Source organism: Nycticebus coucang, chromosome 1, assembly GCF_027406575.1.
Source record: "Nycticebus coucang isolate mNycCou1 chromosome 1, mNycCou1.pri, whole genome shotgun sequence".
In the NCBI taxonomy this organism is placed as follows: domain Eukaryota; kingdom Metazoa; phylum Chordata; class Mammalia; order Primates; family Lorisidae; genus Nycticebus; species Nycticebus coucang.
In genome coordinates, this window is record NC_069780.1 from 85,808,427 (window position 1) to 85,836,080 (window position 27,654).

The 27,654-nt window shown below is 39.6% G+C and overlaps 1 protein-coding gene and 1 pseudogene across 6 annotated transcripts in view; one reads left to right on the top strand and one right to left on the bottom strand.

Annotated features, from left to right (window-relative positions):
* The window catches only part of FNIP2 (folliculin interacting protein 2), a 135,992-nt gene that overhangs the window by 67,190 nt on the left and 41,148 nt on the right, over window positions 1-27,654 (top strand). For 4 of the 6 annotated variants that reach the window (XM_053583550.1, XM_053583585.1, XM_053583570.1 and 1 more), the window contains exons 3-9: window positions 550-684; window positions 2,807-2,907; window positions 3,023-3,094; window positions 5,536-5,636; window positions 5,806-5,895; window positions 7,424-7,495; window positions 20,185-20,314. In XM_053583550.1, the coding sequence (XP_053439525.1) occupies window positions 550-684; window positions 2,807-2,907; window positions 3,023-3,094; window positions 5,536-5,636; window positions 5,806-5,895; window positions 7,424-7,495; window positions 20,185-20,314 (701 nt within the window). The remainder of the gene's footprint in view (window positions 1-549; window positions 685-2,806; window positions 2,908-3,022; window positions 3,095-5,535; window positions 5,637-5,805; window positions 5,896-7,423; window positions 7,496-20,184; window positions 20,315-27,654) is intronic. The other 2 variants (XM_053583577.1, XM_053583559.1) reach the window with 1 other exon arrangement.
* Window positions 13,803-14,595, bottom strand: LOC128581181 (centromere protein Q-like; annotated as a pseudogene).

Genomic DNA, 27,654 nt, shown 5'->3' on the forward strand with positions numbered 1-27,654 from the left:
TTCCTTAGTTTGATCAGCTTGGTAAAAACTTAAAATGTCCTCTTTCTCATGAATTTAATAGGTTATAACCCTGCATAGTGCTAAACATATTCAAATAAAGCAAACCAGTTTTTATTGATGATTTTAAGATATGAATTTAAATATAAGTAAATGATTAAGTGAGAATAAAGTCTTAATATATATCTCCCACCTTTGTGAGGTACCCTTCTTCAGCAGCCCACCTTCCCAAATATTGTAGACTCTCAGGAATCATATTGTTGTCATCGTTAGAAAAAAATAAGCTTCTGACTGCTCGGGAGGCTGAGGCAAGAGAATCGCCTAAACCCAAGAGCTGGAGGTTGCTGTGAGCCGTGTGACGTCATGGCACTCTGCTGAGGGCCGTAAAGTGAGACTCTATCTCTACAAAAAATAAAAATAAAAATAAGCTTCTGGCTTTGAATGCAATTTAGGCAGCGGACTGTTTTAACAGGGGAATTCTCGGTAAAGGGCACATTGACAAAGCCTGATATCCTGAGTAATCCTCTACCTTGCCTGTCTCTCCTAACCCAGAAAACAGAGGATGTCCCTGCTAAAATGCCAGCCAAGTGCTGTCAGGGAAGCGGTGGCAGCAGCAGCAGCCTCTCTTCCCAGAGCTCTTCTGGAGGATCTTCACATTGTGCTAAGGAGCAGCTTCCCAAGTACCAGGTGAAACCACCTCTTCCATAGGAACAGCCTGCTTGGGGGCTCTTCTCCAGGAATGTGATAGCAAGTGTTGACAGAGCATTCTTAAAGTGTTTCTTGTCCATATTGTTTTTCCGACTTCGGCTTTTATCTCTCGATAAAAACTGTGATACAGCTCAATACATAGTGAGGAAGAGACATTAGAAATCAAGTTATTTATCTTGTTTCATATGCTTCGCTGTCACATCCAGAATAATAAACGTGTATTTTCCAGTTTTGTTATGAGAACTCCTAAGGATTCTGGGAATGCATATGGGGACCGTAGGAAAATAGAATTTGCCAATAGAAGGAAGAAACCCCTGTATATAGGCGAAGAAAGAAATGGGAAGACATAACTTAAAAATGAAGGATAGAGAACTGGTGGCATTTTTTTTACGCTGTGTGTGTTTTGGGGTTATTGAGAAATACCGACTGACCAGAAGAAATGTCTTCTAAATAATGAATAGCAGAAGGGTATTAATTGATGAAGGATATATCAAACTTCTTTTAAACCCATCTAGAATCTTGCCTGCTATGTTGCTGGAAAAGCAAGGATTGGGGAATTACCAACAGCCACAGCACTGGAGGGCTTTGCTGATTTCCTAATTGGGATTTGTGCAGTGCATTTTCCTTACTTCACAGTGCTCCTGGGTCTCAAAGAAGTTTGTAATTTGAAATTTTATAAAGTGAGATTTTCAGCTTCTTGAGAATCACAGTTGACATGTGGCCCTTGTACCCCAAGAAAAAGCAGATTATAAAAAGGAGGAAGTGGGTGGAAGGTACTAATAATGAATGTGAGAGACAGTTGGTTTCTGTCTGCCTATAGTGCAGAGGGTGGTGTGAGCGTTAACCAAGGAGAGGAACCGAGTTAAATAGGCTCTGCAACCACTTCTAAGTAGGTGCGTATATGTGTGTCAGTGTATGTATACATGTTTGTATATTTGGAGTTTAGAAGAAAAAATTTCAGAAGAAAGAGTTAAGGATGATGCCCGTGTTTTGCCTTAGGCTGGTGGGCAGGGTGCAGAGAGATAGTTATTTTGTTTTTGGTTTGCTTGACATTGGCTGCATCGAGTTTGTAAGTGTTGCCACCAGCACCTGCCATGGGTGCAAAGGAGACTATACCCCAGTGCATTCATTCTCCCGTCACGTACCAGCATTCAGTGTGTGCGTGAATGCCTGGGGTGAGGATTCTAGAGCTAATGGAGAGGTCTGGGCCTAGAGGTTCTGTGTGAATATTAATCAAAATTAGAAGAATGGTTGAAAATGCAGGCACTGAGTAGAAGTGCCCGCTGAGGAACAAATCATGTTCCAGGGATAATCTGAGAAAGAAGAGATTCAAAAAGGAGAATAATTAACAGCATCAAATATAGTGAAAGAAGTTGAATTCAGCAAACTGGGAAGTGTGCATTGGATTTGACAGTGGGGGGGGGGGTTAGTTCATCATCTGAGGAGCTGGGGTAGATGGAGCATTAGAGGCAAGGCCAGGCTGTAGGAAGGTAGCGGGCTCACCAGAGTGGGGCAAGGGGAGACAGCAAAAGATGTAAGAAGGACTTGTTGAAAGTAGGAGGGGTCAGATATTTTGAAATGTTTTTGTAAAACTTAAGAATTATCAGACCATCTGTTATCTTTTGGAGCCTCACAAAACCCTGCCTGCACCAACCAATTGGCATTTTTGATCAAGACTGTTAATTATTTTGTTGAATTGCGATGAACCCTAATTCTTTTCAGGATGTGTTCCTAGTACCAAAAGAGTTATACTGTTTCTTTCATAATTTAATCTTTAATCTATTTAGTGTTTAGAAATAGAGATAATAGCAATCTTTGTTTCTCACAACAAGAATAAAAATGGACTCTGAAAAACACTTGGATCCCATATGAAGGTATTGTATAAAGAAGAAATTACTGGACATTAGTGATAATTTGAGAGGAAAACAGGCAATCACCATTATAGATTAAGATTATAAAATGACCAGTTGCAGCATTGAGAAATAGTTGTAATTACCGACTGAACTAATGAGGAACCCAGACATGATAAACATTATTTTCTATCACATTGCGCATCATGTTGCTCCACATACTAACATTGGTTTTGGTTTCTTGCATGTAGTACACAAGACCTGCTTCTGATATCAGCATGTTAGGGGAAATGATGTTTGGCTCAGTGGCAATGAGTTACAAAGGCTCCACCTTAAAGATACATTATATACGGTGAGTCTGGGCTTCCCTTTTTACTGATTGTGAGAAGTGGAATGGTGATATTCGCTCCTTAACTCAAAAATGCATTTTTCTCCTTTTTTTCTTCTTCTCTCCTCCTTCCCACCAGCTCTCCTCCGCAACTGATGATTAGTAAAGTCTTCTCTGCAAGAATGGGCAGCTTCTGTGGAAGTACAAATAAGTAAGTGTGGAGTTTTGTGCTCTCTTCTCATCTCCATCTTTTTAAGTGCCTAATTCTGGACAGTAATTCTTCAAAGGTATTTTGAAATAAGAAGCAAGGTGAGTCCAAGTTAACAAAGAGGATTTAAAAGTGGTCATTTGAGCTGGGCACTGTGGCTCATGCCTGTAATCCTGGCACTTTGGGAGGCTGAGGTAAGTGGATTGTTGAGCTCAGGAGTTTGAGACCAGCCTGAGTCAGAGTGAGACCTCCTCTCTAAAAATAGCCAGACATGGTGGCAGGCACCCAACGTCCCAGGTACTCAGGAGGCTGAGGCAAGAGGATCATGTGAACCCAAGAGTTTGAGGTTGCTGTGAGCTATGACGCCCTGGCACGCTACTGAAGGTGACAAAATGAGATTCTGTCTCAAAAATAAATAAATAAAATAGAAGTGATCATTTGTCCTGTAAACAATGAATGGGAAAAGGCTTTTGACTTTTTTTTTTTTTTTTTGAGACAGAGCCTCAAGCTGTCACCCTGGGTAGAGTGCCATGGCATTACAGCTCACAGCAACCTCCAACTCTGCCTCTGCCTCCCAAGTAGCTGGGACTACAGGTGCCCACCCGGCTATTTTTTGGTTTCAGCCATCACTGTTGTTTGGTGGGCCCAAGCTGGATTCGAACCTGCCAGCTCAGGTGTATGTGGCTGTTGCCTTAGCTGCTTGAGCCACAAGTGCCAAGCCAAGGCTTTTGACTTTTTTTTTTTTTTTTTTTTTTGCAGTTTTTTGGCTGGGGCTGGGTTTGAACCTGCCACCTCTGGCATAGGGGGCCGGTGCCCTACTCCTTTTGAGCTATAGGCACCGCCCTATGGCTTTTGACTTTTGACTTTATCAGGTAGCCTTAAAGACAGATGACTGTTTATCTTTATAGATTTTGAATCTCCATTTGTTACCCACTATGTTCCCAGTGGCAGTAACCAAGTTTTAATTCCCTGGAAAATTGAAAGATAAAGGAAAAAAAAAGGGGCTACCTTAATGATTTTAAGGTATTTTCTAATATTTCATCTTTTTAAAAAATCGTATTTATTTATTTCTGAAGGATTAAAGTACATGATGAATGTTTCCAGGCTGATTCACCCCTGTGTGGCAGAATGGGTTGCCATCCATTCCAAGTGCCCATTTGAGCCTCTGTGATTGATTGATACTTAGGCCATGCATTATTTTCATTTTCACTCCTAATGTTTTTCCCTCTAATTTTACACTTCTGCATAGACTAGGAATGCTGGAATGTTTAATAACTTAAACTCTCATCTTGGCACATTTGTTCAAATGTTTGTTCAAGGGGAATTATTTCATATATACATATATTTGGGTACTATTTAGTATGTCTTTCCTTACTCTTCAACAAAATAGGTTGAGCAGTTAACCTTGGACTGTCGTGACTTAAGCCAGTATGAGAATTAGTGTTTATTTTTTATGAGATCTTCTTTCTTCAGACCACTGGGATAACTGAATGTTTATTACTCTTAACTCCTTGTAATGAAACATTGAGCTTAAATTTAAGTAAAAATTATTTTGGCTTTACTATGCTGTATTATCCTCAAAATATTGATATTTATTTTACTTGTCAATGCAATGAATTATTAATATCTACTTCCCTCACTTTTTTGGGAGGGGTGTGGGGGGGGTTCCTTGCTGTGTTGCCTGGGCCAGAGGGCATTAAAGCTCATAGCAACCTCAAACTCCTGGGCTAAAGAAATCCTCCTGTCTCAGCTTCTGATACGTGCCCACCAAAATATCCAGCTAATTTTTTTCTGGTTTTAGTAGAGACAGGTTCTCCCTCTTTTTTAAGCTGGTTTTAAACACCTGAGCTCAAGTGATCCTTCTGCCTCAGCGTCCCAGATTGCTAGGATTACAGATGTGAGCCACTGCGCCCAGCCTTCCCTCATATTTTTTGAGTAATTCTAACTTCTGTGAAATCAAATTTTTATAAGAATCCTAATTTCTGTTATGCCTGGAAAAAATTGCTAAATTGTTATGAATGTTAACTAAGAGTTAAAATTAATTTCATTTTGAGAGTTTATATAAAATCCTTAAAATGAATTACAACATCTTGGGTGTCAGTTGCTAAAGCGAAATTTAGAAATGACTAGCATAATCCTAGGTGTCAGTCACTGAAGCAAAATTCAGAGGTTGGTGTTCCATTATATAATATGAAATTATTAGAAGCACAGTTATTTGGTTGTATGGGTTGAGCTACCTCCAAAAGCATTTGTTTTTCTCCAATGAATTCCTCTAAAATTGCCAGTTTAATTCCCTTTGATAGTTGTGAGATTTTATTTCTAAAGAAGAGCATTGAATGACTGCTGGGGTTTTATCTGTATTTGGAAGTCTACTAGTAAACAGCTTTTGTAGCCTCTTGACGTTTTTGTCCTCTCTCTTCCTTTCTCCCCCTCTCTGGATTTAGCTTGCAAGACAGCTTTGAATACATCAACCAGGATCCTAATTTGGGAAAACTGAACACAAGTCAGAATAGTTTGGGTCCCTGTCGTACTGGAAGTAACCTAGGTAAAATCAGACACACAAATCCTTTCTTTGTAAAGATCACTATCGTGGGTGTGTGTTTTGCTTTATTTGAGTTTGTTGTGTTTTTCTTTTGCATTATCTTTAATCTGCCTTTATTTTGTGTGTGTGTGTATGTACACTCTGTGTGCCCTCGTCGTGTGTTTCCGTTTAGGTCTGCTGCAAGCGTGCAGCAGCAAACTGCTGCAGGGGGTAGCTGAAGGAGGACCCCTCCGGCTCACCCGGAGTGCTTCTTTCTTTGCAGGTTTGTGTGGAATGCTGCGTACAGTGTGCCCCACACACGTTAACAAATCCGTGCAGATTCTTAGAAAAAATCCTATTTGTGCCTCTCTAGAAATCCCAGGGGCTCTTGTAGTAAGAGAAATTAGTTTCAAATGCAGCCAAATTCCTGGTGCTTAAAAAATTCCACCAGTGAACCTCTATGTAAATATCTCCACTAATACTCCAGTGTAAGCTGATTTTGATCTGAAATGAGCCCTTAGTGTTTCTAAGAGGATTATTTTTTCCAATTTTTTCTGGGCCTGTTCTGCTGCTACAAACTGCTTCCCTTTGCCGTGGTATCTTGTATCCATTTATTCCCCTGCATCCTCACCTGCACGGAGTTTCTTTAAAAGTCACCCTAATAAGAGCATGGACAGTCTCTCTCTCTCTCTCTCTCTTTCTCACTCTTGATTTCACTCTCACCTAACTGGTTTACATATAATTTTTAGGTTCTTTGCAGGTATAATCATCTTGGTATCTGTGGGTAAATTCTGAGACTGAGCTGCCTTGCTCGCTAAGGCTGTTGAATGTTTGTTATAGTCTTGGCATGATTAACAAGTATGGGGATCCACCAGTGCTAACACTGAAAGTTGAGAGTATAGCAAATGGTATTTCTCTTTCTGTATAGCCTGAAATATGTCAAACACCATATTTCACTGATGCCCTAATGAAAATGACACCCTCCCACCTACCTAGAGTGAAGATAACATGTTTATGTACTCTCTTTAAAATTGTGAAAATAAACATGCTTTTAAAAATAGCTGGCAAGCATAGGCAGGGCACTAGGCTTCTTAGAATTGTAAAACTTACTGTAGCAACATTTCCTGTGCCTTCTAGCTCCGTCAGTATAAAACCTGAAGCATTCCTATAAGTCTATAATATTTTAGAATGTTTTCCACAATTCATGCCAGGACATGAGTTTTCTTTCCTAAGTTAATCTTCAATCATCCTATGTGTTATTGTGTGTTGTACATATGGGTGTATATGGAAAAGAAGTGGAGGAAGAGATATTTGAAAATGAATTGTGTTTTCTATCAGCCAAGAGAGTGGGTTATAAACAGAGAAACATTCTTTGAATTTGTGAAATGGTTTTCAAGTGTTTCTCTTCCCTAAGTTGCCTACAATTACAACTGAAACTGATTATAAAACATTTTGAAAATATAGTGCTACTTAAATACTAATAAAGAGGAAAATGGCTAAAAATATCTACCTGGGAATATTTGTTCATTGAATCAATTGCATAAATAGTTTATGGTTCAGGGTGTTTTAGAGTTAAACATCACTCAAAACTGTACATTCTACAAGAGGCTAAAGGCAGATGGTTACTTGGTTCAGTTTTCTCATCATCTTTTTATGTATTTAGTTTTGCCTTCTAGTTAATCTCTATTATAAGCTTATGCCAATCATCAGCAATAGCCTGCTTTGAAATGTAAAAATTGCTGCAGTAATTTTTAAAACTTTCTTATCTTTGAAGAGTCCAGTAACATGGTTTCCTTGTGCCTTTATTTTAGCACACAGCACACCAGTTGACATGCCAAGCAGAGGGCAGAATGAAGACAGGGACAGCGGCATTGCTCGATCAGGTATTTGTGCTTTTTTAAACTAATAAAGTGAACTGTCTGTAATTGTATAGAAGTTGGGAACGCAGAAGAGAGGTAGATAGGTCTCATCTTCTGTTTTGTTTTCTTCGTATTCTAAGTCACATGTATGGAGATCTGAAACTTTGATTACAGCATCTGCAAGTGGTTGTGTAACATAAACAAGTTTTTTCTGATACCCAAATTCATGTGAGACCAGTAAGAAATTTCCTTCCAGGGGGAAGCTTCCTTGAGCCACTATACTGAGAATGTGTTTGCAGACTGTGGAGTGTAGAATCAGAGGAAGGGGAGTGTTTGTGAAAGTGAGTCTGTCTGTGCCACGGCCAGCCTGCTGACCATGTCCTTGAGACATGCTGGTCTAGATTTTATCTCAGGGACCCTTCTCTGTTTGCTTCAAGACCCACACTTTTCTAACACTGCTTCTAAGATGTCTTGGTTTCAGCTTTTGTACCCAACTTTTTCCGACTTTTAATTTGTGGTTCAGATCTGAGGTAGATTCTGTTATAAGATAAACATGGTGAATGAATGATCTGGAATTCAAGGACTCACAGGTGCTGGGGCTTTGCCTGATGCCTCTTTACCATACAGGCAGTCTGTGTCATCAGTGAGGACCAGAAACTCCCTACTGGATTCCCCTGTGACACAGGGCACCTTACCAGACAGGCCAGCCAGCCCACGCTCGGCCTGCATCCGGACCTCAGGGCCTGCCTTCACCTTCCTTCCTGACCTTTCAGTCATCTCTCTTCCCATCTCTTGCCTTTAGACAGTGCTCACCGGACCTCATGTTTCTCCTCTGTGTCCTGTCAGAGCCCTTCACCCTATTTTGTATGACTCAGCTCTTGAGTTACTAAATAAAATGTAATTAATTACTGAGATGTAATTAATTTCTGTATGTCATGTAATACAATGTGAAGCATTTCATTTGTGGTTAAAATTGATTCATTTTGGTGTTTATAATCCTTTCTGTAAAGTTTGGCTGGAACCTTTGGTCAGAGATGTAACTCCCATTGATTAGACCTGTGTCATTTTCACTTACAGCCTCCCTATGCAAACATAAATTCTGAGATAGTAGAGGGCAGCCTGTGAAGCGCTAAATGAGCTGGTTTTGCTTTGTTTGTATTTAATGGCACTCGGGATAATTTTCTCATTCCTTATGGGGCACTGTCAGATAACTCTCTTGAGTCCCTTCAGCTACTCAAAGAGATGCCTTGAGCTCAGTATCCCAAGGCTCAGCTGCCTGCCCTGTGGGTCCGCCTGGCAGGACTAGGGCTAGGGCTGGCTTTGTGATGGTTAAATTTGCAGACAGAAAGGTGTGGATCTTGTCAGAAGTCATAAAAAGGGAAGCACAACCCTGGAACCGAGATTACTTTTAATCAAAATTGCTACTATCTCTGTGGCTGACAGAATTTAACACGTCTGACTTTGTGTGGTGAGGACTCTTTACCTCTCTGTGAAAGAAAGATGAACAACATTCTACTGAGGCCCATCTAAACACTAGTGTCACAGAGTTTCTGTTGAGCCATAACTTCATTTTATTGGTTTATGCTCCTTCTTGTTCCAGAAAAGATTTAGAGATTTTGAGGGAATTAATACCAACACAAACATTATTAGGAGGAAGTCTAGATTTTCCTGGGGCACTTTTCAGTTTATAGTTGACATAAATGGTTCATGTTGTCCAGGTCAAAAATCTCACTTGTTTGTATTCTTCAGATAATTTACTCCTAAAACTACTTTTCTTCCCTTTTGAGCAGCAAGAAAGTTGAGGGCCAAGTTCAAGTTCAAGTGAAAAGTCTATAGCAGCCAGATCTGAATGTTTTCTCATAGCCCATGAGAGGAACTTGGGACTGGGCATATCAAGGTGAGGACAGGGAGCAATATTAACATAAATGTGAATTTTCAGAAGTAGAGAAGACTGGTTTTCTTTGGTAATTTGGTTTCTATTCCAAATGATCTTTACTTGCAGTTTCTGGTTCTTCTGATGGGAAGAAGGGGGCAGAGATGTTCGAGGGGGCTGCCCATGCCTGAGTGGTGTTTTGTTCTCCTTCTGTCCTAACAGATGTGCTCGCCTTCAGGTACCATCTGCTGGTCCCTGGCACCTGTTCTCAAATCACTGAGTCCATATACAAAGTAGCATGAGCATTACATCCTGGGGGAATTCAGCACTCTATTAACATGAGAACTCCCAATGTTTTGATTACAGTGTATTCTCTAATTGAGATTTGTTATTGTGCCCACCTTAAATTGTGTCAGGACCAAGGTCCCAGTTTTTTGTTTTTGTTTGTTTGTTTGTTTGTTTGTTTGTTTGTAGAGACAGAGTCTCACTGTACCGCCCTCAGGTAGAGTGCCGTGGCGTCACACGGCTCACAGCAACCTCTAGCTCTTGGGCTTACGTGATTCTCTTGCCTCAGCCTCCCGAGCAGCTGGGACTACAGGTGCCCGCCACAACGCCCGGCTATTTTTTTGTTGCAGTTTGGCCGGGGCTGGGTCTGAACCCACCACCCTCTGCATGTGGGGCCCGGCGCCCTACTCACTGAGCCACAGGCGCTGCCCAAGGTCCCAGTTTTTAAACAGACTAAGAGCTCCAAGTGTTGTTAAATTAACAGTAGAAGATGTAGAGAGTCATTAAATTAACGGTAGAAGACGTGCAGTCTAGAGAGTTGAGAGATGGGAAAAGTTTTTTAAATAGTTTATTTTCTAGAAGAGTTTTAGATTTACAGATATATTGAGAAGATACTATAGAGAATTCCCATGTAACCTGCCCCCAGTTTGCCCTGATATTAACATCTTAGGGCAGCGTGTTGCATTTATTATAGTTTGTGAGCCAATGTTGATACCACATTACTAGCTAGCGTCTGTAGTTCACCCAGGGCCTCTTTCATTCCCAGGACCACGTTACGTTTAGTTGTCATCTTTTCAGGCTTCTCTTGGCTGTGGTAGTTTCTCAGACTCTTTGTTTTTGATAACTTTCAGGAGTACTGGTTAGGTATTTTATAGAATGCTCTAGCATTAGAATTTTTTAAAATATTTTTGTCATTACATTGAAGTGATGTGTTTTTGGAAGGAATGTCACAGAAGTAAAGTACCATTTTTATCACATATCAGCGTTACCTACTGTCACCTTGATTTGTGACCACAGATATCGACCATGATTATCCAGCTGAGATAGCATTTAGCTGGTTTCTCCACTGTAAAGTTACTCTTTATTTCTCCCTGTCCGTTCTATATATTTTGGAAAGAAGTCTCTACACTCAGCCTACACCTGAGGAATGGGGAATTGTGCTGCTCCTCATTGCAGAGCGTCTACATAAATTATTTGGAATGCATGGGAGATTATGTCTCTTTTCCCCGTTTATTCAGTCATTATATCAGTATGGACTCGAGGATAGTTTTTATTTTGGCTCTAACCCAGTGCTATTCAGTGTATTCTCATTGTATTTTCTTTTGGATAATTTGGATGTCTTCTTTGCATATAAGAGAAGGATATATTGTATTTTAAGAAGTTATTTTTGTGGTTGTAATTACACATTGTAATTACACAAGGTGTTGAGAGAGAAGAGGGATGAGTAGTAGCCATACTAGGCGGTTGTAGTGTCAAGGCCCAGTGATTCATGGGACACGAGACACGGGAGAGGAGGAAGGAACCAAGGATGACTCCAGTTTCCAACTTGAGAAAACAAGTGGAGGGTGGGCATTAACCAGTCAGGAGTGACAGATATTGAGATAAATTTTTAGCTGGACGAGTCTATAAGTTCTCCAGTTATGACTGGTCAGCTGTAATTTAGAAATAGGAAGCTGAAACTGAATCGATGGGTCTGAGCAGAAACAAAAACTTAGAAATCTTGGGTCCATGAGTAGAGTAAGTTTCAGGGCAATAGGATTGAGACCAGCATCATTGAGCCTTGTCTTCTGACTTGACTTCAGCTCTAACTTCTTCCTCATCAGAAGGTTTAAATCATTGGTAAGAAAACTAATTTTCTCATTTTTTTCTTCTCATTCCCTCTTTTCTTAAAAGTGCTAAGATAAAGTCAGTATAAGGAAAACATCTAATATGTGCTTTTAAACATTTTTATTTGTTTTGAAATGAACCTTCAGGGTAAGGATATACATCATCGCAGTGTTTGAATAAGACATGTTTTAGTCACTGTGGATGTAGTGTGGACCCCTGCCCTAAATTCCATTTGGATGTCAAATCTGACACCACACACACACACACACACACACACACACACACACACACACTCTCCCAAGAGGATATGAAAATGTTTATCACTCACATAATGAGACTATTCTGGTGAGACAGCTGGATGGCCTTCCCACACTGGTCAGAAAATGGCTTGAGAGCAGGCAAAGGGGATTAACCTGGGTTCTTTTGGTGGTTAGTGGTTAAGTCTGGGGTGAGGGTTCGTGCGTGTGGTTTGAACTTCTCACTGGTTCCAAAGAGAGCATCTGGGGCTTTCTCATCAGCTTGCCTAGGTGTGGAACAGATGGGGAAGGGGAGCGGAGTAAAACTTAAGAACTGTCTCAGTTGAGCATCTAGAAATTAAGTCAGATTCTTAATTGCAACACGGGTACCACTGAATAATGCAAAATGACTTTATCCCATTTGCACCTGAGCCCTTCCCTGAATTAACTGATACCACACTTTGTAGAGAAGAACAGGAATCAAGAGGATGCTGTTGTTTGTCGCCTGTATATGGCACCATGTTGACCTTGCACCATTTCATGCTGGCAAAGGCTTGACCTGCAGCTTATCTGAGTCATGGCTGTAGAATCCGTGGTCCTCCTGGACATGGGAGACCTGGAAGGAGCTGGTAGGAGGTCATCCCCTACTCACTTTCCTGTCTCTCAGGAGGCATTCATGAAGCAGTTTGCAGTCACCTCCAGGGTACTAATGAGTATGGTTTTTTTTTTTTTTTGTCCCAACCCTTCAGTCTATAGCTGCAAAAAGACAAAAGCACTTGCTCTTCAGCCAATAGGATATCCCACGACTTGCATTGCTGATGTCGGCTCCTTTGGTGTTGGGGTTGTCCTTTTGGGCATGTGGTGATGAGGGTCACTGGGAGCTGGCACTGGGGTCTTATTCTTCTTTCCCCCATCTTGTAAGTATAAACGTGCCAACTCTAAAAATCCCCGGTCGTAGCTTCCCCACTGAGCCTTGGTCTTGGTCTTGGCCTTGCTTTGCCTTGGTGTTATACAGGAGGCCTGAACAGAACTAGAACTCAATTTCTCTATTTCTTTGTACGTCAGACCTTTGTATTTTCCTGGAGTAGATATTTATTTTCCTCACTCTTATGAATTTTTGTTAGCTCTTCCACTTTAGGATTTTCTTTTACTCTAAGTTGTATTCTTATATACCTATTTAAGAAAAATTAGAATCAGAAAATAATGCACATAGCAATCAAAATTATAAGGGATTGAGAATAAATCTAAGAAAATGTGTGCTACTATTATAGATAAATTTTTATTTATTTATTTAGATTGCAGTTATTTTATTTTACAAATAGATAAAGGAAAGCAAGACAATATATTATAGTTGGCAAGAAAAGATTTTTGATATAATTAAGTGACACTTTATTCACACATATATATAAAAGCTAATTATATATTAGAAAAGGTTTATAAGAAAGGGTTTTTTTGTTTGTTTGTTTTGGTTTTTTATTGTAAGGGAATAAATGTGCTACCATTCCTTTTAAAATAATTTTCTTAAGTAAAGATATGCTTTCATGACAGTAGAAAATAAATCGATCCACTAATCTACCCAAGAAATAAAATGTTGATGTTACCTCCTAAGTTAAACATACCTGGCAATTCTTAACTACTTTCCAAAAAGACTAAGGAGCTAGGTAAAAAAGTGAGGATTTTCTAGTTTCCAAATGATCAGGCAGAAAATACAACCCATCAGCTACAGAATTAGTAAGAGCAAACTCCTATGCTTTTCCATACTAGGTACTGTGTATAATTTACACACGATAATTACACATTTAACCAGTAAATGAGTTCCATTTAACCATTATAAACTATTAGGTCATACCCTACTACTCTTTTAATGGTTTTAGGCAAGTAATTGCAGATATAACAATATAAATGTTTGATTTCCTAAATTTGACAACTGCTAAAAAAGAGTTTTCAGAACTACATTAGATACTAATGACAGACCTACAGAGGCTCATTTTAAAGTGCCTATCAGGGCATAATAAATCCTGCAGAAGCCTCAGCCTCTGCAATATCATCATAGGTTAACAGCTTTATAAATCACAAACATTAATATGGGACAATCTAAGGAAAAAACTCTTCAGGTGGCATCCAGGTTCCTATAGGCTTCTTCAATGAGCGTTAACATGTTCTTAATCTGAGAGGAATTATGAAGAACAAGTCCTTTAGAAGAGCATTCTGGTTTGGAATTAGTGTCAACATTTCTTTCTGAAGTGTGGGTGCTCTGAGACTTTTCTGAGAAAGTTCTGGAAGAGAGAGTCCACTACTAATACCCATTTGAAGCACCTGTTTCAGTGTCTTCTCCTCCTCTTCTACCTCACTTTCCAGAATTTCAGTTTTGTTCTTTAGGCTCTGAATATCCTCAGTCATCAATTCTGCAGTCTCTACCATTTTTTCTATTTCTTCCTGCAATAATGCCAGACCTTCTTTCTTAGCTTGCTCCCGTGCCCTTTCCACATCCAGAAGACTTGATACACTAGTTAAATCCTTCAGCTTTTCAGGAGGAACTGTCAGGGTTTCACAAAGTTGTAGCAATCTTTTTTTCAGTAAGTTGAGATGATACTGTATTTCTTCTTCTTCTCGACTACTGTTGCTCAAAATTGTTATTATTACTGATTCCATTATTGTTTGCAACTGCTCTCTGCTACTCTTTGAAAGTGGTTGCCAGGTTTTCCTTTCGTTGGGTGCTATCTTTATCTGTTTTATATTAGTATGCTTTGTCCTTCAGAAGACAGATGGTTTGGATGATTTTTATTTCTTTTTCCTGTGTTTCTAACCTTTTTCTCTGACAACTCTTCATCATCAGTTTTTCTTTTTGCATTTCTTTTTAACTGTTGAGACTTTTTCTTGGACACATGTGGTTTACCAGGCATCTTGATCACTAATTTCTCAGGAACCCTTCCAGGAGCCATGCTCAGGATAATTCGCTATAGATAAATTTTTAAAACTTTGTTAAAAGACGACCTGTTTAAACAAATGGAGTGAGAAATCAGATTCCATGAATTAATCTGTAAATTCAGTGTAATTTGAATCAAAATCCTTTGTGAAGCCAGACTAAACACTTTTTACTTACTTTTTACTTTACTTTTTACTTTACTTAGAAGAGTAAAGGACCAAGTTTTTATGCTTTTCATAAGTCTTTTGTAGATATTTTACTCTCAGGGCCCACACTATGGATAAGACATAAGAATATTTGAATAAGTTTGCATGTAAATGCAGAGAGTGAGCTGGCCACCAAACCTGGGCTACAATTCATAGCCTAGATGAGAAATTAAAGTGTAAGATTTTTTTGAAATCGTGGTGTAGAGAACATTGTTTTTTTTCTTTAAGGGGGTTTTCTATGAATTTCATTAAAACTTAAACTACCTAGGGTGCTTTTGAGAATTCTTTAAAATCCTAAAATCATTTGTGGTTTGAGAAATAAAACAAATTACCTTATAATTTGATTTGTCTATTAAATCAACATATTTGATTATTAAAAATGAGATTTTCGGGCGGCGCCTGTGGCTCAATGGAGTAGGGCGCCAGCCCCATATGCCAGAGGTGGTGAGTTCAAACCCAGCCCTGGCCAAAAACTACAAAAAAAAGAAAAAGAGATTTTCCTGCCAGACAATACCTGCAGCTCTACTCATTGACATTGTCATTGACATTGACCTTTTAAATGCTTCTATTTGGTTGTGTTTAGAAGTATAAGTGCTTCTATTTCCCAAATGTTTAAGCTAAAACCTGAAGAGTTTTTACTTTGTCACCACGTAAACAGAGATCGTTACTGTGTTTTGGATGTGGTAGCCTCTGTATTAAACAGAAAAGTACTCGTGTTCACAGCCATACCACTACCACCATAAAAAAAAAAAAAAAAGTGTAAATGAAAGTGGGGGAGAAAACAAAAATCTGAATGTTGTGTGTACAGCTGTGCCCACAGGAAACTTTTGGTAAATTCGATCTTTGAATTTTGTCTAAAAAGTTGTTTTCTAATGCTTTGGTTCTGTGATACTTACTGAGATAGACATCAGTATATTTCACATAATCATTTGCTCATTCTTCATTCAGCATTTCTTTTTTTTAATATAGGGTCTTTGTTGTCCAGGCTAGAGTGCAGTGATGGCATCATAGCTCACAGCAACCTCAAACTCCTGGGTTTAAGTGATCCTCCTGCTTCAGCCTCTCCAGTAGCTTGGACCACAGATGTCTACAGTTAGCCACAATGCCTGGCTAATTTTTCTATTTTTAGTAGAGACAGGGTCTTGCCCTTGCTCAGGCTGGCCTTGAACTCTTGACCTCAAAAAATCCTCCTCCCTCGTCCTCTCAGAATGCTAGGATGATAGATGTGAGCCCCTGAACCTGGCCCAGCAGCACATCCTGAGTATCTCATGTGGCAGACATTTTTCTAGGATATGGGAATAGATCAGTGGTACAAACATTATCCCTGATCCCCTGGAGTATAGGTTAATATGTATTCAATAAAGGAGAGACAGATAAGAAACAACGAAGCATAGACACTTAACCACTGAAGAAAAGTTTCTTCACTGAAGGCCTCTCCAAGAAGGTGAAATTTTCAGCTGAGACTTGAATGCCTGGAGAGACTGGCCACGTGAACATCAGAGCAGAGAGCATCTTAGGCCTGGGAATGTGGCCTGGAGTGGGAACGGGCTTTGCAGATTTGTATATAAGGCACAGGAAAAGGTTGGAATATAGTAAGTGGGGAATGGGATAAGCTTAGAGAAGAAATAAGGGGCCTGATGCTACTAATGCATTTTTTATTTTAATGGGAATGTTTTCAAATACATGTACTTGGATGGCTGCAGAAGAGACAGAGTTAGGTGTTAGCTGCAGCATCCTTCCTCCAAATATCTCCTTGCAAGTGAGATAGTTTGGCAGGGCCTAAGCCTGCTGTTCTAGGTCTGTGTTTGGGCCTGCTCTGAACATTTGCTACCACCGTGTTCCTGCAGGAAGTCCAAGACTGCTGCTAGTTTGGTATTTTCATTACATTTCTTAGCAAAATAAGCAAACCCCCAAGTTCTTTCCTGAAGAAATTGTAACTGCTTCTGAGCTCTTGACTTTTGCACTCCTTTTCTTATTCCTTGTGACTTACCACCTTCTGTGATTGTCTTGTTAATTCCTTGGGGTCTTTTGTTTTTTCTTCCTGAGAATGTAAGTTTCATGAGGGCGGAAACTCACCAGGCTCTGTCTGTTGCACAAGCAGCTTATATGGTGCCTAACATACAGTAGATGCTTAGTGACGATTTGAATAAGGGAGGGAAGTATGTCCATACATATACATAAGTAGAAGTTTGCACAGAATTTTTGTAATAATTGATATTACATGTATCTAGTTCTTTCTATACAGAGTATCTGGGATGCCTTTCCTTTGAGCCCTTTCCATGGCTGGCTCATGTTGGCATTTACGTCTCAATTGAGATGTCCCGTTTTCAGAAAGGTGTTCTCTGACCACTGATTAAAGAATTTACCACCCACCTATCAGCCTTTGCCCTAGTTGCTTAAAGAAAATCATAGTAACTTATTTTTTTAGCACTTACCACAGTCTAAAATCATTTATTCCATGAGTGTGAACTTCTTAAGGGCAGATCCTCTGCCTGTATCCTGCACTTTCCCGTCTCAGGGCCCTCGCATGCTGCCAGGGTCTTTTAGGTAGGTGTTCAATAAATATTTGTTAAGTAATGGATTTGATCTAAGAGTTCCCAGGCATTATTTGATCAAATCCAAATTCCGTAGTCAAATAAATCATCAGTACAGAGTGTCTAGAAAACTGTCAAAGTAGCAAAACTTTTTTTCAGAGAAAGTTAAACATTAATTTTAAACTTGAATTGTACATTCCAAGAAGAGCACAAATCAGCATTTTAAAATTATTAGATTTATTCTCTTTTCTCATTGTTAATCTCTGCAAAACTAAATGGATACTAGTTTAAGATTTTTCCTTAGACAGGAGGGTGGGGATGAAAGCAGTCTTTTCAAATGAAAGTTAGCCAGGTGTGGGCGGCGCCTGTGGCTCAGTGAGCAGGGCGCCGGCCCCATATACCAAGGGTGGCAGGTTCAAACCCAGCCCCGGCCAAACTGCAACGGAAAAATAGCCGGGCGTTGTGGCGGGCGCCTGTAGTCCCAGCTACTCCGGAGGCTGAGGCAGGAGAATCACGTAAGTCCAGGAGTTGGAGGTTGCTGTGAGCTGTGTGAACGCCACGGCACTCTACCGAGGGCCATAAAGTGAGACTCTGTCTCTACAAAAAAAAAAAAGAAAGTTAGCCAGGTGTAAAATGTTAGCAGTAATTTCCTGGTAATCGTTATTATTAATACATAAATCCGCAAAACTCTTTGAAATCTGTACGTATTTTTTTCTAATTATGAAAATCCTACAAATCATAAGTGATACTAATAATAGGTAGCATTAGATACAGCACTTTTAAAACTGAAACTGAGTCTGTGAATAATTTAACTATGTCTTACATTTATAATTGTGGTACCAACTGGAGAATTTTTTTTCCTGTTCACAGAGCTAATTGGGGGCACTGCTAGGGCTGGAACCCATACCACTAACCTCTCATGTCAGAGTTTTTTTCAGTAGTATCATTTAGGTGCCCTTGAGCCAACATTCAGATGTGCCAGTGTTGATAGAACAGCTGTCTGAATCCACCCTTTAATTATGAAAATAGCAATGGTTTGCAGGTTAGTCCTGCTCTTGCATTTGAAAGTTGTACTGTTTTGTTTGCTAGAATATGTGATTTTTTTCCCCCCAGGTAGAGTATGGTGATGTCTCTCGAGCTCCTGGGCTCAAGTGATCCTTCTGCCTCAGCCTCCTGAGTAGTAGCTGGGACCCCAACACTACCACAACACCCAGCTAGTTTTTCTGTTTTCAGTAGAGATAGGATCTCTCTCTGCTTAGGCTGGTCTGGGATGCCTGAGCAAGAGCAATCTTTCCACCTCAGCCTCCCAGAGTGGTGGGATTACATACATGAGCCACCAAGCCCAGGCATGCATGATTGATAGTGATGTGCCGTGATACTTTATGTAAAAATCTTAAATGATAAAATTTTTTTGATGAGAAAATTCTAGGTAGCACTAAGCTGTAAATGTCTCACTGTTATGCCATTAAAATTGTCATCCATCAGGAAGAAAGCAATGTTCTTTTCTAATTTTTTTATCTTCCCTTTTCATGTCTCTATTAGAAGTCCTATTAGAATTTCTTTTCATAATTAACTAATCAAAAATAACAATCTTTTAGTATTCCAGAATGTCTTACTTGGCCCATCTTTTCCAAGAACAATCAGAGGGTCTGGGAGGCTGAGGCAGGTTGATTGCTTGAACTCAGGAGTTCAAGACCAGCCTGAGCGAGAGCAGGACCTCATCTCTACTAAAAATGGAAAAACTAAGGCAAGAGGGTTTCTTGAGCCCAAGAGTTTGAGGTTGCTGTGAGCTACGATGATGCCATGGCACTCTACCCAGGACGACAGAGTGAGACTTTGTCTCAAAAAAAAAAAAAAAAAAATTATCAGAGGGAATGAATAGCTAACATTTATTGTGTGGGGTACTGGGCTGTGTTGCACATGTGTGATTTGTTAAATTTTTGCAGGGACCTTATGAAATAGGCCAGTGCTTTTCAAACTTTTATCTACAAACCCATGCCAATGCATTTTCCATCATGATCCACTAACGAATACCTTCATATATAAAGAAGAAATGTTCCATGGATTAATATTCACAGTACAATATATTCTGTTTTGTTTTTATTTTTAAATGTTGGTTTTTATTTCTTAATTCAAAATTTACCAGCAACTGGCAGCTATTATGAAAAATACTTAGGTGTGGCACTTTATTGTCTCCAATTTTCCAGATGAGAAAGCTGACAGGTTAAGTAAATTTCCCCAGTGTCACAGCTTCTTAGTGGCAGAACTAGGATTTGGACACTCTGTAGAAGAAATACTCATTTGCCCAAATTTTACTTCAAAATGTAGAGTGAAGAAGTACTCAAGAGGAGGAAATACACATAAGCATTGTATGTGGCATTAGTCACCAGGTAGCAAGATAGACAGTTATGTTACGTGGACCATTTTATCAGAAATCTGCAGTCTATACTTTAATAGGAATAGTAATTATTTTGCATTTGTAATGTGATGCCTGATTATTTATGCACTTGCTATATCTGTGATCCTTATTTCCTTTAATTTGTTTTCCTTTTTTAAATGATGTTTTCTTTGCTGTACAGAACTCTTAATAAGGGAGAAATTATAGTCTCCCCCTGCTGGAGATGACTGGTAGAATCTGCAAATTTAGGTTACTTGGCATACATAGATATTCTGGGTTTTTTATTATGTTAAAATATAAAATTTACCATCTTAACCAATAAATATGCAGTTCTGTGGTATTAAATACATTTGTAAAGTTGTATGTTATGTAGCTATGTATGGACTTGTTTACCTCAACTTTGAAATTCCAAATTTTCTTCCCCACAGCCTCACTAAGCAGTCTTTTGATTACGCCTTTCCCATCTCCAAGCTCCTCCACATCCTCTTCCAGCAGTTACCAGCGCCGCTGGCTTCGAAGTCAGACAACAAGTTTGGAAAATGGCATCTTTCCAAGGAGGTGAGTCGCAGGCTTCCTCTTGTGAGAGCAGTGCTGGTGTAGGCAGTGTGGTGGAACCAGCAGGGCGGCTGTCCTCACCTATTGTCAGTGGAAAAAGAGCTGAAACTCCTTGATTAGTTCCTGCTTAGCCTGAAAGTTTACAATTTAGAAGTTGTAAGGAAAGAATGAATAAAAGTTCTTTAAAAAAAAAAAAAAGAAAAAAATCTTGTTTGGAAGACACTGGGAAATATCTGGTAGCTATGTTGTATGTGAGTTAGATTTGGTATTATTAATAATTTAAAATGAGTATGCTCTCTTTAAATTGGATTCCTTCAATAGGAAGCCTTTATATGCAATGAAGGTGGGATAAATATCTTCCTTGGCTACAGTAATATCAATGCGGTATTTGAAATAAAAGAAATCAGGGTTTGTGACATATGTAGTATTCTATTCATGAAACTTAAATTCTTAAACTAAGCAGACATGAATACCGTTATAAAGACTGCATCTAGGTATTTTCTGTCTTCATTTCAGTTGGGTTTGGATCTAAGATTTAGTTGTGTGCAAAAGGTACATTTGCTGTTAAATCAGTAGCTTTCAATCTCCTGTTCCAGTTGCCCAAAACTTAAGGGTAGTCTTTATGTGTACCTATAAAAATTAACATGTCAATTAATTAACTTAGTAAATTGACTAGTGATTACCATATGTAAAGATCTGTGAAGGTATAAACATCTTCATCTCCATGCCTGTGCTTTAGTTTATAGACTGGAAGGAAAGATGGTTATACACTTAAATAGTGGTATAAGGCTGTTCCACAATAGATGCCGTGGAAGACATAAAGTGCTGTGGGAGGGAGCAAGGAGGGAGAAAACAGGGATAGTCATGGGGGAATTTGGAGCCCTTCGTGGAAGAGCTGGCACACGCTGAGAAACGAGAGGTCAGGGTGTGTGTGTTCTCACAACCCTGGGGAGTTAATAGTTGCATTGCTCACCAAGGAGCTGCTTTTTTGGTTGGGGGATTTCTAGAAGAATGATCAAAGTGTTAGAGCTTGGTGTGAGGACAAGTCCTCGCTGTGCAACTCACTAGATCAGTGCTGCAACAAGTTAACCTGGATTCTAAGTGCTGCTTCCTCGTCTGTAGCATGATATTGATATTGGTACAGCCTCAGTTTTGTTGGACAGGTTAAACGAGATTAAGTATGTCCAGTGTTTAGCCAGGATGCCAGATACAATAAATAAAATACTGGTCAATATTAATTAGCTACTATTACCATTGCTATCATCATTACCATTACTGCAACTGTCAGGAAAAGGCTCTGCTACCATCCTCACTGCTTGCTAGAAGAGATGGGTCTTGGAAACCTTCCTCTCAAGATATCTTTTCTTTACCGAAAATTCTTTTTTCATCCCTTTTATAGACTGGTTTAAATCCAAAGTTGGGTGTGTTCCTCAACTCCCTCCTCCAAAATTCTTCAGTACTCTAATTTGAATTGAGACCTGCCACTGGTCACTAATGACCCTCTAGGGAACTTATACCTAAAATAAGTAACTGACATTCAGAAAGCCTATGAATATAGTCAGGGTTGGCTACATGAATTGTGGGACTAGTAGCCTAAAAAGCAAGAAAAGTGCTATGAAATGGACTAACAGGTAGTTTTTAAAAAGAATATTTTACTTACAAGATGTAATAGAGGTAATAGTGATAGAAGAATGATATAAACCTATAAAGTCCCCAAATATTTTTGTTGTCATCATTTTATATAGTAATATCGAATGTGTTATCTTGGGTATTAAGGGTTTTTTTGGCTCACTTTTCTACAAGTTTACTTGTTAGGTCATCAAAATTTATAGTTTAGCAACTTGGCATTCAATCAGTATAACAAAGTGATATTGGTCACTCCAGGCAAATGTAACATGGCAAATAATTTTTGGTAATTTTTTACGTGGAGAAGAATCTTTCTGCCAATATGATGCTATGTAGCTTTATGGGCTATGACAACATTGGGATAAACTTTCAAAATGTAAATTTTAGTATATCTAGATCAGATGATTCTTGTGGAACAATTTTTTTAAGATTTCTTCACACAATTCCATTTCATGAAAGTCTGAATTTAAGTGTAAATTTATACAAGGTTATTTTAATGTTTCTTACATTTTCTACAACTTGTAGAGCGCTTACAAGAAATTAAAAATGTCCTTATGAGTTGTATGTAATTCAAAATTCTTGTTTATGTGTCCTCAGTTATGAGGAAAAGTTAAATTTTTTTTTTTTTTATTGTTGGGGATTCATTGAGGGTACAATAAGCCAGGTTACACTGGAAAAAGTTAAATTTTTTAAATTTCAAACTGTTACAGGGATACAAACATTTTGGCTACAATGCATTGCTTTAGCACAGTTTAAGTCAAAAGTTATAAGGGTGTCCATCACTCAGTAATATGGGTTGTGTCTGGTAGGTGTGAATTTACCCATCCTGTCCCCTCCTCCAACCACTTGGTTTCTGTTGAGTTCACCTGTCATGTGTACCTATGGAAGTTGAGCAATTAGTTCAGTGTAATGGTGGGTACATATGGTGTTTGTTTTTCCATTCTTGCAATACTTCACTAGAAGAAGGGTCTCCAGTTCCATCTAGGTTGTTACAAAAGGTACTAGAGCACCGTTTTTTATGGCTGTGTACACATACCACACTTTACTAATCCACTGGTGTGTTGATGAGTACTTGGGTTGATTTCATATCTTTGGGATTACAAACTGTGCTCAGTAAACATTTGAGTGCACATGTCTTTTTGATGAAATGACTTATTTTTCCTTTGGGTAAATCCCCAGTAGCGGGATTGCTGGATCAAATGGTAGATGTACTTTTAATTCTTTGAGGAATCTCTACACACCTTTTCCTATAGGTTGTACTAGTTTGCAGCCCCACCAACAGAATATAAGCATTCCTTTCTCTCTGCATCTACACCATTGTCATTTGTTTTGAAACTTTTATGATAAACACTGTTCTCACTGGAGTTAGGTGATAACTCACTAATTTGATTTGCACTTTCCTGATGATTAAAGATAAGCATTTTCTCCTGTTTATTGACAATTAGTCTATCTTCTTTTGAAAAGCTTCTGTTTATATGTTTTCCCCACTTATTTATGGGGTTGATTTTGTTTGTTTGTTTGTTCAAGATGGAGTCTATGTTGCCCTTGGCAAAGTGCTGTGGCATCACAGCTCACAGCAATCACAAACTCTTGGGCTTAAGTGATTCTCTTGCCTCAGCCTCCCAAAGTAGCTGGGATTACAGGTACCCACCACAACTCCCAGCTATTTTTTGGTTGTAGTTGTCATTACTGTTGGGCAGGCCCAGGTTGGATTCCAACCCAACAGGTCCGGTGTATGTGGCTGGTGCCCTAGCTGCTGAGCTACAGGCGACGAGCCTTGTTTGATTTTTTTTTTTTTTTTTCTTGCTGATTTGAATTCTTGCGGTTTTGGGGTTTTTGTTTTTTTGTTTTTTTTTTTTTTTTGGCCAGGGCTGGGTTTGAACCCACCACCTCTGGCATATGGGGTCAGCGCCCAACTCTTTTAAGCCACAGGCACCACCCTGAATTCTTTATAGACGCTGGTTATCAGACCTTTATTGGATGTATAACATATAGTTTCTCCCATTCCGTAGGGCTGTCTATTCATTCTGTTAATTGTTTCTTTGGCTGTGCAGAAGCTTTTTAATTTAATCAAAACCCATTTGTTAATTTTTGTTGTTGCTGTGATTGCCTTTGAGGTCTCCTTCATAAATTCTTTGCCCTAGGCTGATATGTATGTAAGAGTTTTTTCCACCCTGGGAGCCTAAACCCCTTCCTTTGTGCTCCCACCTTTCTACACGTGTCCTGTTCTCCATTAAGATGTTCTAGGCATTCACATTCCAAGTGCCCTGTCGGGAACTCATCCTTGAGTCCCCTCTGTATGTACACACATGGTGTGTGTTCATAAACTTTGTTTTTCTCTTGTTTAAAAAAGAAAAAAAGTTTCTTCCAGAATTCCTATAGTTTCATGTCTTAGGTTTAAGTCCATTATCCATTATGAATTAATTTTTGTGAATGGTGAGAAGTGTGGATCCTGTTTCAGTCTTCTACATGTGACTGTCAAATTTTCTCAGCACCATCTTTTGAACAGGGACTGTTTTCCTCAGTGTATGTTTTTGTCTGCTTTGTCAAAGATCAGATGGCAAGATGAGGATGGTTTTAAATATGTGTTCTTTGTTCTGATCTATGAGTGTGTATCTGTTTTCTGTGCCATTACCATGCTGTTTTGATTACTATAGCCTTTTAGTATAGCTTGATGTCTGGTAAAGTGATTCCTTGCTGATTTGTTCTTATTGCTGAAGATTGCATTCCATACAGAATGTAGAACTTTTTTTTCCTAGATGTGCAAAAAATGACATTGATATTTTAATGGGGATTGCATTGAATCTGTAAATCACTTTTTTTTTTTTTTTTTTAATTTTTTTAGAGACAGTCTCAGTATGTCATCCTTGGTAGAGTGCTGTGGTGTCACAGCTCACAGCAACCTCTAGCTCTTGGGCTTAGGCAATTCTCTTGCCTCAGTTTCTCGAGTAGCTGGGACTACAAGCACCTGCCACAACACCTGGTGATTTTTTGTTGCAGTTTGGCAGGGTCCGGGTTTGAACCCACCACCCTCTGTATATAGGGCCAGTGCCCTACTCACTGAGGCACAGGTGCTGCCCTGTAAATCACTTTTTAACAATGTTGATTCTGCCCGTCCAAGAGCATGAAATGTTTTCCATCTGTTTACATCTACATCCTCTGTGATTTCCTTCCTCGGAGTTTCATAATTCTCTCTGTGGAGGTCTTTAACCTGCTTAGTTAAATATATTACTAGGTATTTCATTTTCTTTGTTGCTACTGTGAAAGGTGTTGAATCTTTGGTTTGATTCTCAGCTTGATTATTGTTGTTGTATTTGAAAGCTACTAATTTGTGTGTGTTATTTTGTAACCTGATTTTGTTGAATTTATCAGTTCCAGGAGTCTCTTGACAGAATCTTTGGGGTTTTCTAGATATAAGATCATAACATCAGCCAAGACTCGTAATTTGACCTCTTCTTCCCTCATTTGGATACCCTGATCTCCTTCTCATGCTTCATTGCTCTGACTGCAACTTCCAGCACTGTGTGGAACAGAAGTGGAGATAGTGGGCAACCTGGTTGGTTCTAGTTCTAAGTAGGAATGCTTTCAATTTTCCCCTGTTAAAAATTAATTTTTAAATGGTCTTCTTCCTTAACTAATTTTCTCATCTGAAGCTTCATGTGAAAACAGTGGGATTTTTTTGTCCAGTATAATCTTTACATAAAATTTCTATTTCTATGCCTGTGAATATTTGCTTTGCAATGTTACAGCAGTCTTCAAAACCAGAGATTATAAACTCTCTGCAGAATTCTAAGAATTTCTAATATGCTTTATTGTAGACCCTCGGTGTAGGCTTTCTCTTTGTGATAATTTACTGTCCTGGGGCTCAGTTCAGAGAATTAAATATTTGTGCAGACTCCATGGGGATGGGCTTGGGTGATGGATGGACAAGCTGGCCTCTCACCATGGTTCCTGGAGCTGCTAGAATTTCTTCTGCCTTCTTTCCCCCATCTCTCACGTCCTTGGCTATTGCTGCTTCTGCTGTCATCATTGTCACAGCCATCATTCTGGGTCCAAGTCTCTGGCCTGCCCAAGACATGCTATGGTCCAGTTGCTCAGGGTAGCAGGCCCTTGGTTCTGAGCCCTTTCTCCCCTTTCCCCACCGCTGCCCAGTGACTTCACTGCTCACATGCATGTGCAGGGTGAGAACTGGTGTGATAACCTTTCCTCCCCATCACAAGGGTCATAGCTGACATTCCTATAACAAAACACAGGTTAACAAGAGAAAAGCATAACAGATTTATATAATCACAGTTTTACATGACTCAGGAGGCTTCAGAAACGAACATCCAGAGACCTAGAGAAAACTGTTACGCTTAGATTTGATGAAAAATAGCCTCATGGAAAGGTGGTTGGACAAAGGGGTATGTTCTAAAGTAATAGACTTGAGCAGAAAAGCCCAACAAGTCCTGTCTATTCAGAACTCTTCTTGGCCTCTCTGTAACATTCCTTCCTCCCAGGTGTAGAGCAAGACCCCTTCTGGAATGAGGTTCTTATAATCTACTTTTAGGCAAGGATGGTCAGAGAATGTCTTTTTGGCCAGCAATTACAAAGAAAGGCAGGGGAAGTTGGGACAGTATTTTTAGGTTTTATGGCTGTCTTTGGAGAAAAGGGATTCTAGTTTCTATGACCTACTCATGAAGAGGAACATCTGGTTTCTATGATCTGCCTTGGGGAAGAGAGGAGCAAGAGAAAGGAGGACAGGAGAAGGCCAGAAACACCTTGTGTCTGAGCCCCAATACAGGCTTCATTATCCTATTAGACTTCACTTACAATATACAAGTTCAAAGGTAAAATTCCAGACTATTACAGAGCATGAAACAAAGCCTGGGCCCCTTCCGAGAATGGAGCCCTATGTGAGCAGGGTCACCTGTCCCTGCAGCCAGCCCTTAATCCAGTATTTTAGTTGAACCCTGGGAATGTAAGTGTGGCAGATGCTTTGAATTGATCACTGTGCCTGGGAAGATGCTTTCACTTAAAGGGTGTTGTAGTTTGATATCTCCCTTTTGGCAGGTATGGAAAAACTAGTTTCTCAGACTAGAGACAAGAGAACAATGGGTCCCCAAAATAACAATTGCTTCTGACTTTGAGAGAAAATACATAGTAATTAAAAACATCCTTCCTACAAGAGTTAAGGGTGGTCAGGGATGATACAATTCTTTTTTATTGTTGTTGCAGTTTGGCTGGGGCTGGGTTCGGACCCACCACCCTTGGTATATGGGGCTGGCGCCCTACTCACTGAGTACAGGCGCCGCCCATGGATGATACATTCTTAACAGTTGGCTCCATACTGCTGTCAGGGCCCCCTGCTGTGTTTTGACCACCCTCCCCTCCAGTGAGGGATGGGCTTGGGCATCTAACAGCTGGTACAGCAGTACTGTCTGTGGGGAAAGAGAGGCCTCAGGGATGCTGAGGCTATTAAAACCCTAAAGGAGGGCGGCGGCCCCACATGCCGAGAGTGGCGGGTTCAAGCCCAGCCCCGGCCAAACTGCAACCAAAAAATAGCCGGGCGTTGTGGCGGGCGCCTGTAGTTCCAGCTGCTCGGGAGGCTGAGGCAAGAGAATTGTGTAAGCCCAAGAGTTAGAGGTTGCTGTGAGCCGTGTGACGCCATGGCACTCTACTTGAGGGCGGTACAGTGAGACTCTGTCTCTACAAAAAAAAATAAATAAATAAAATAA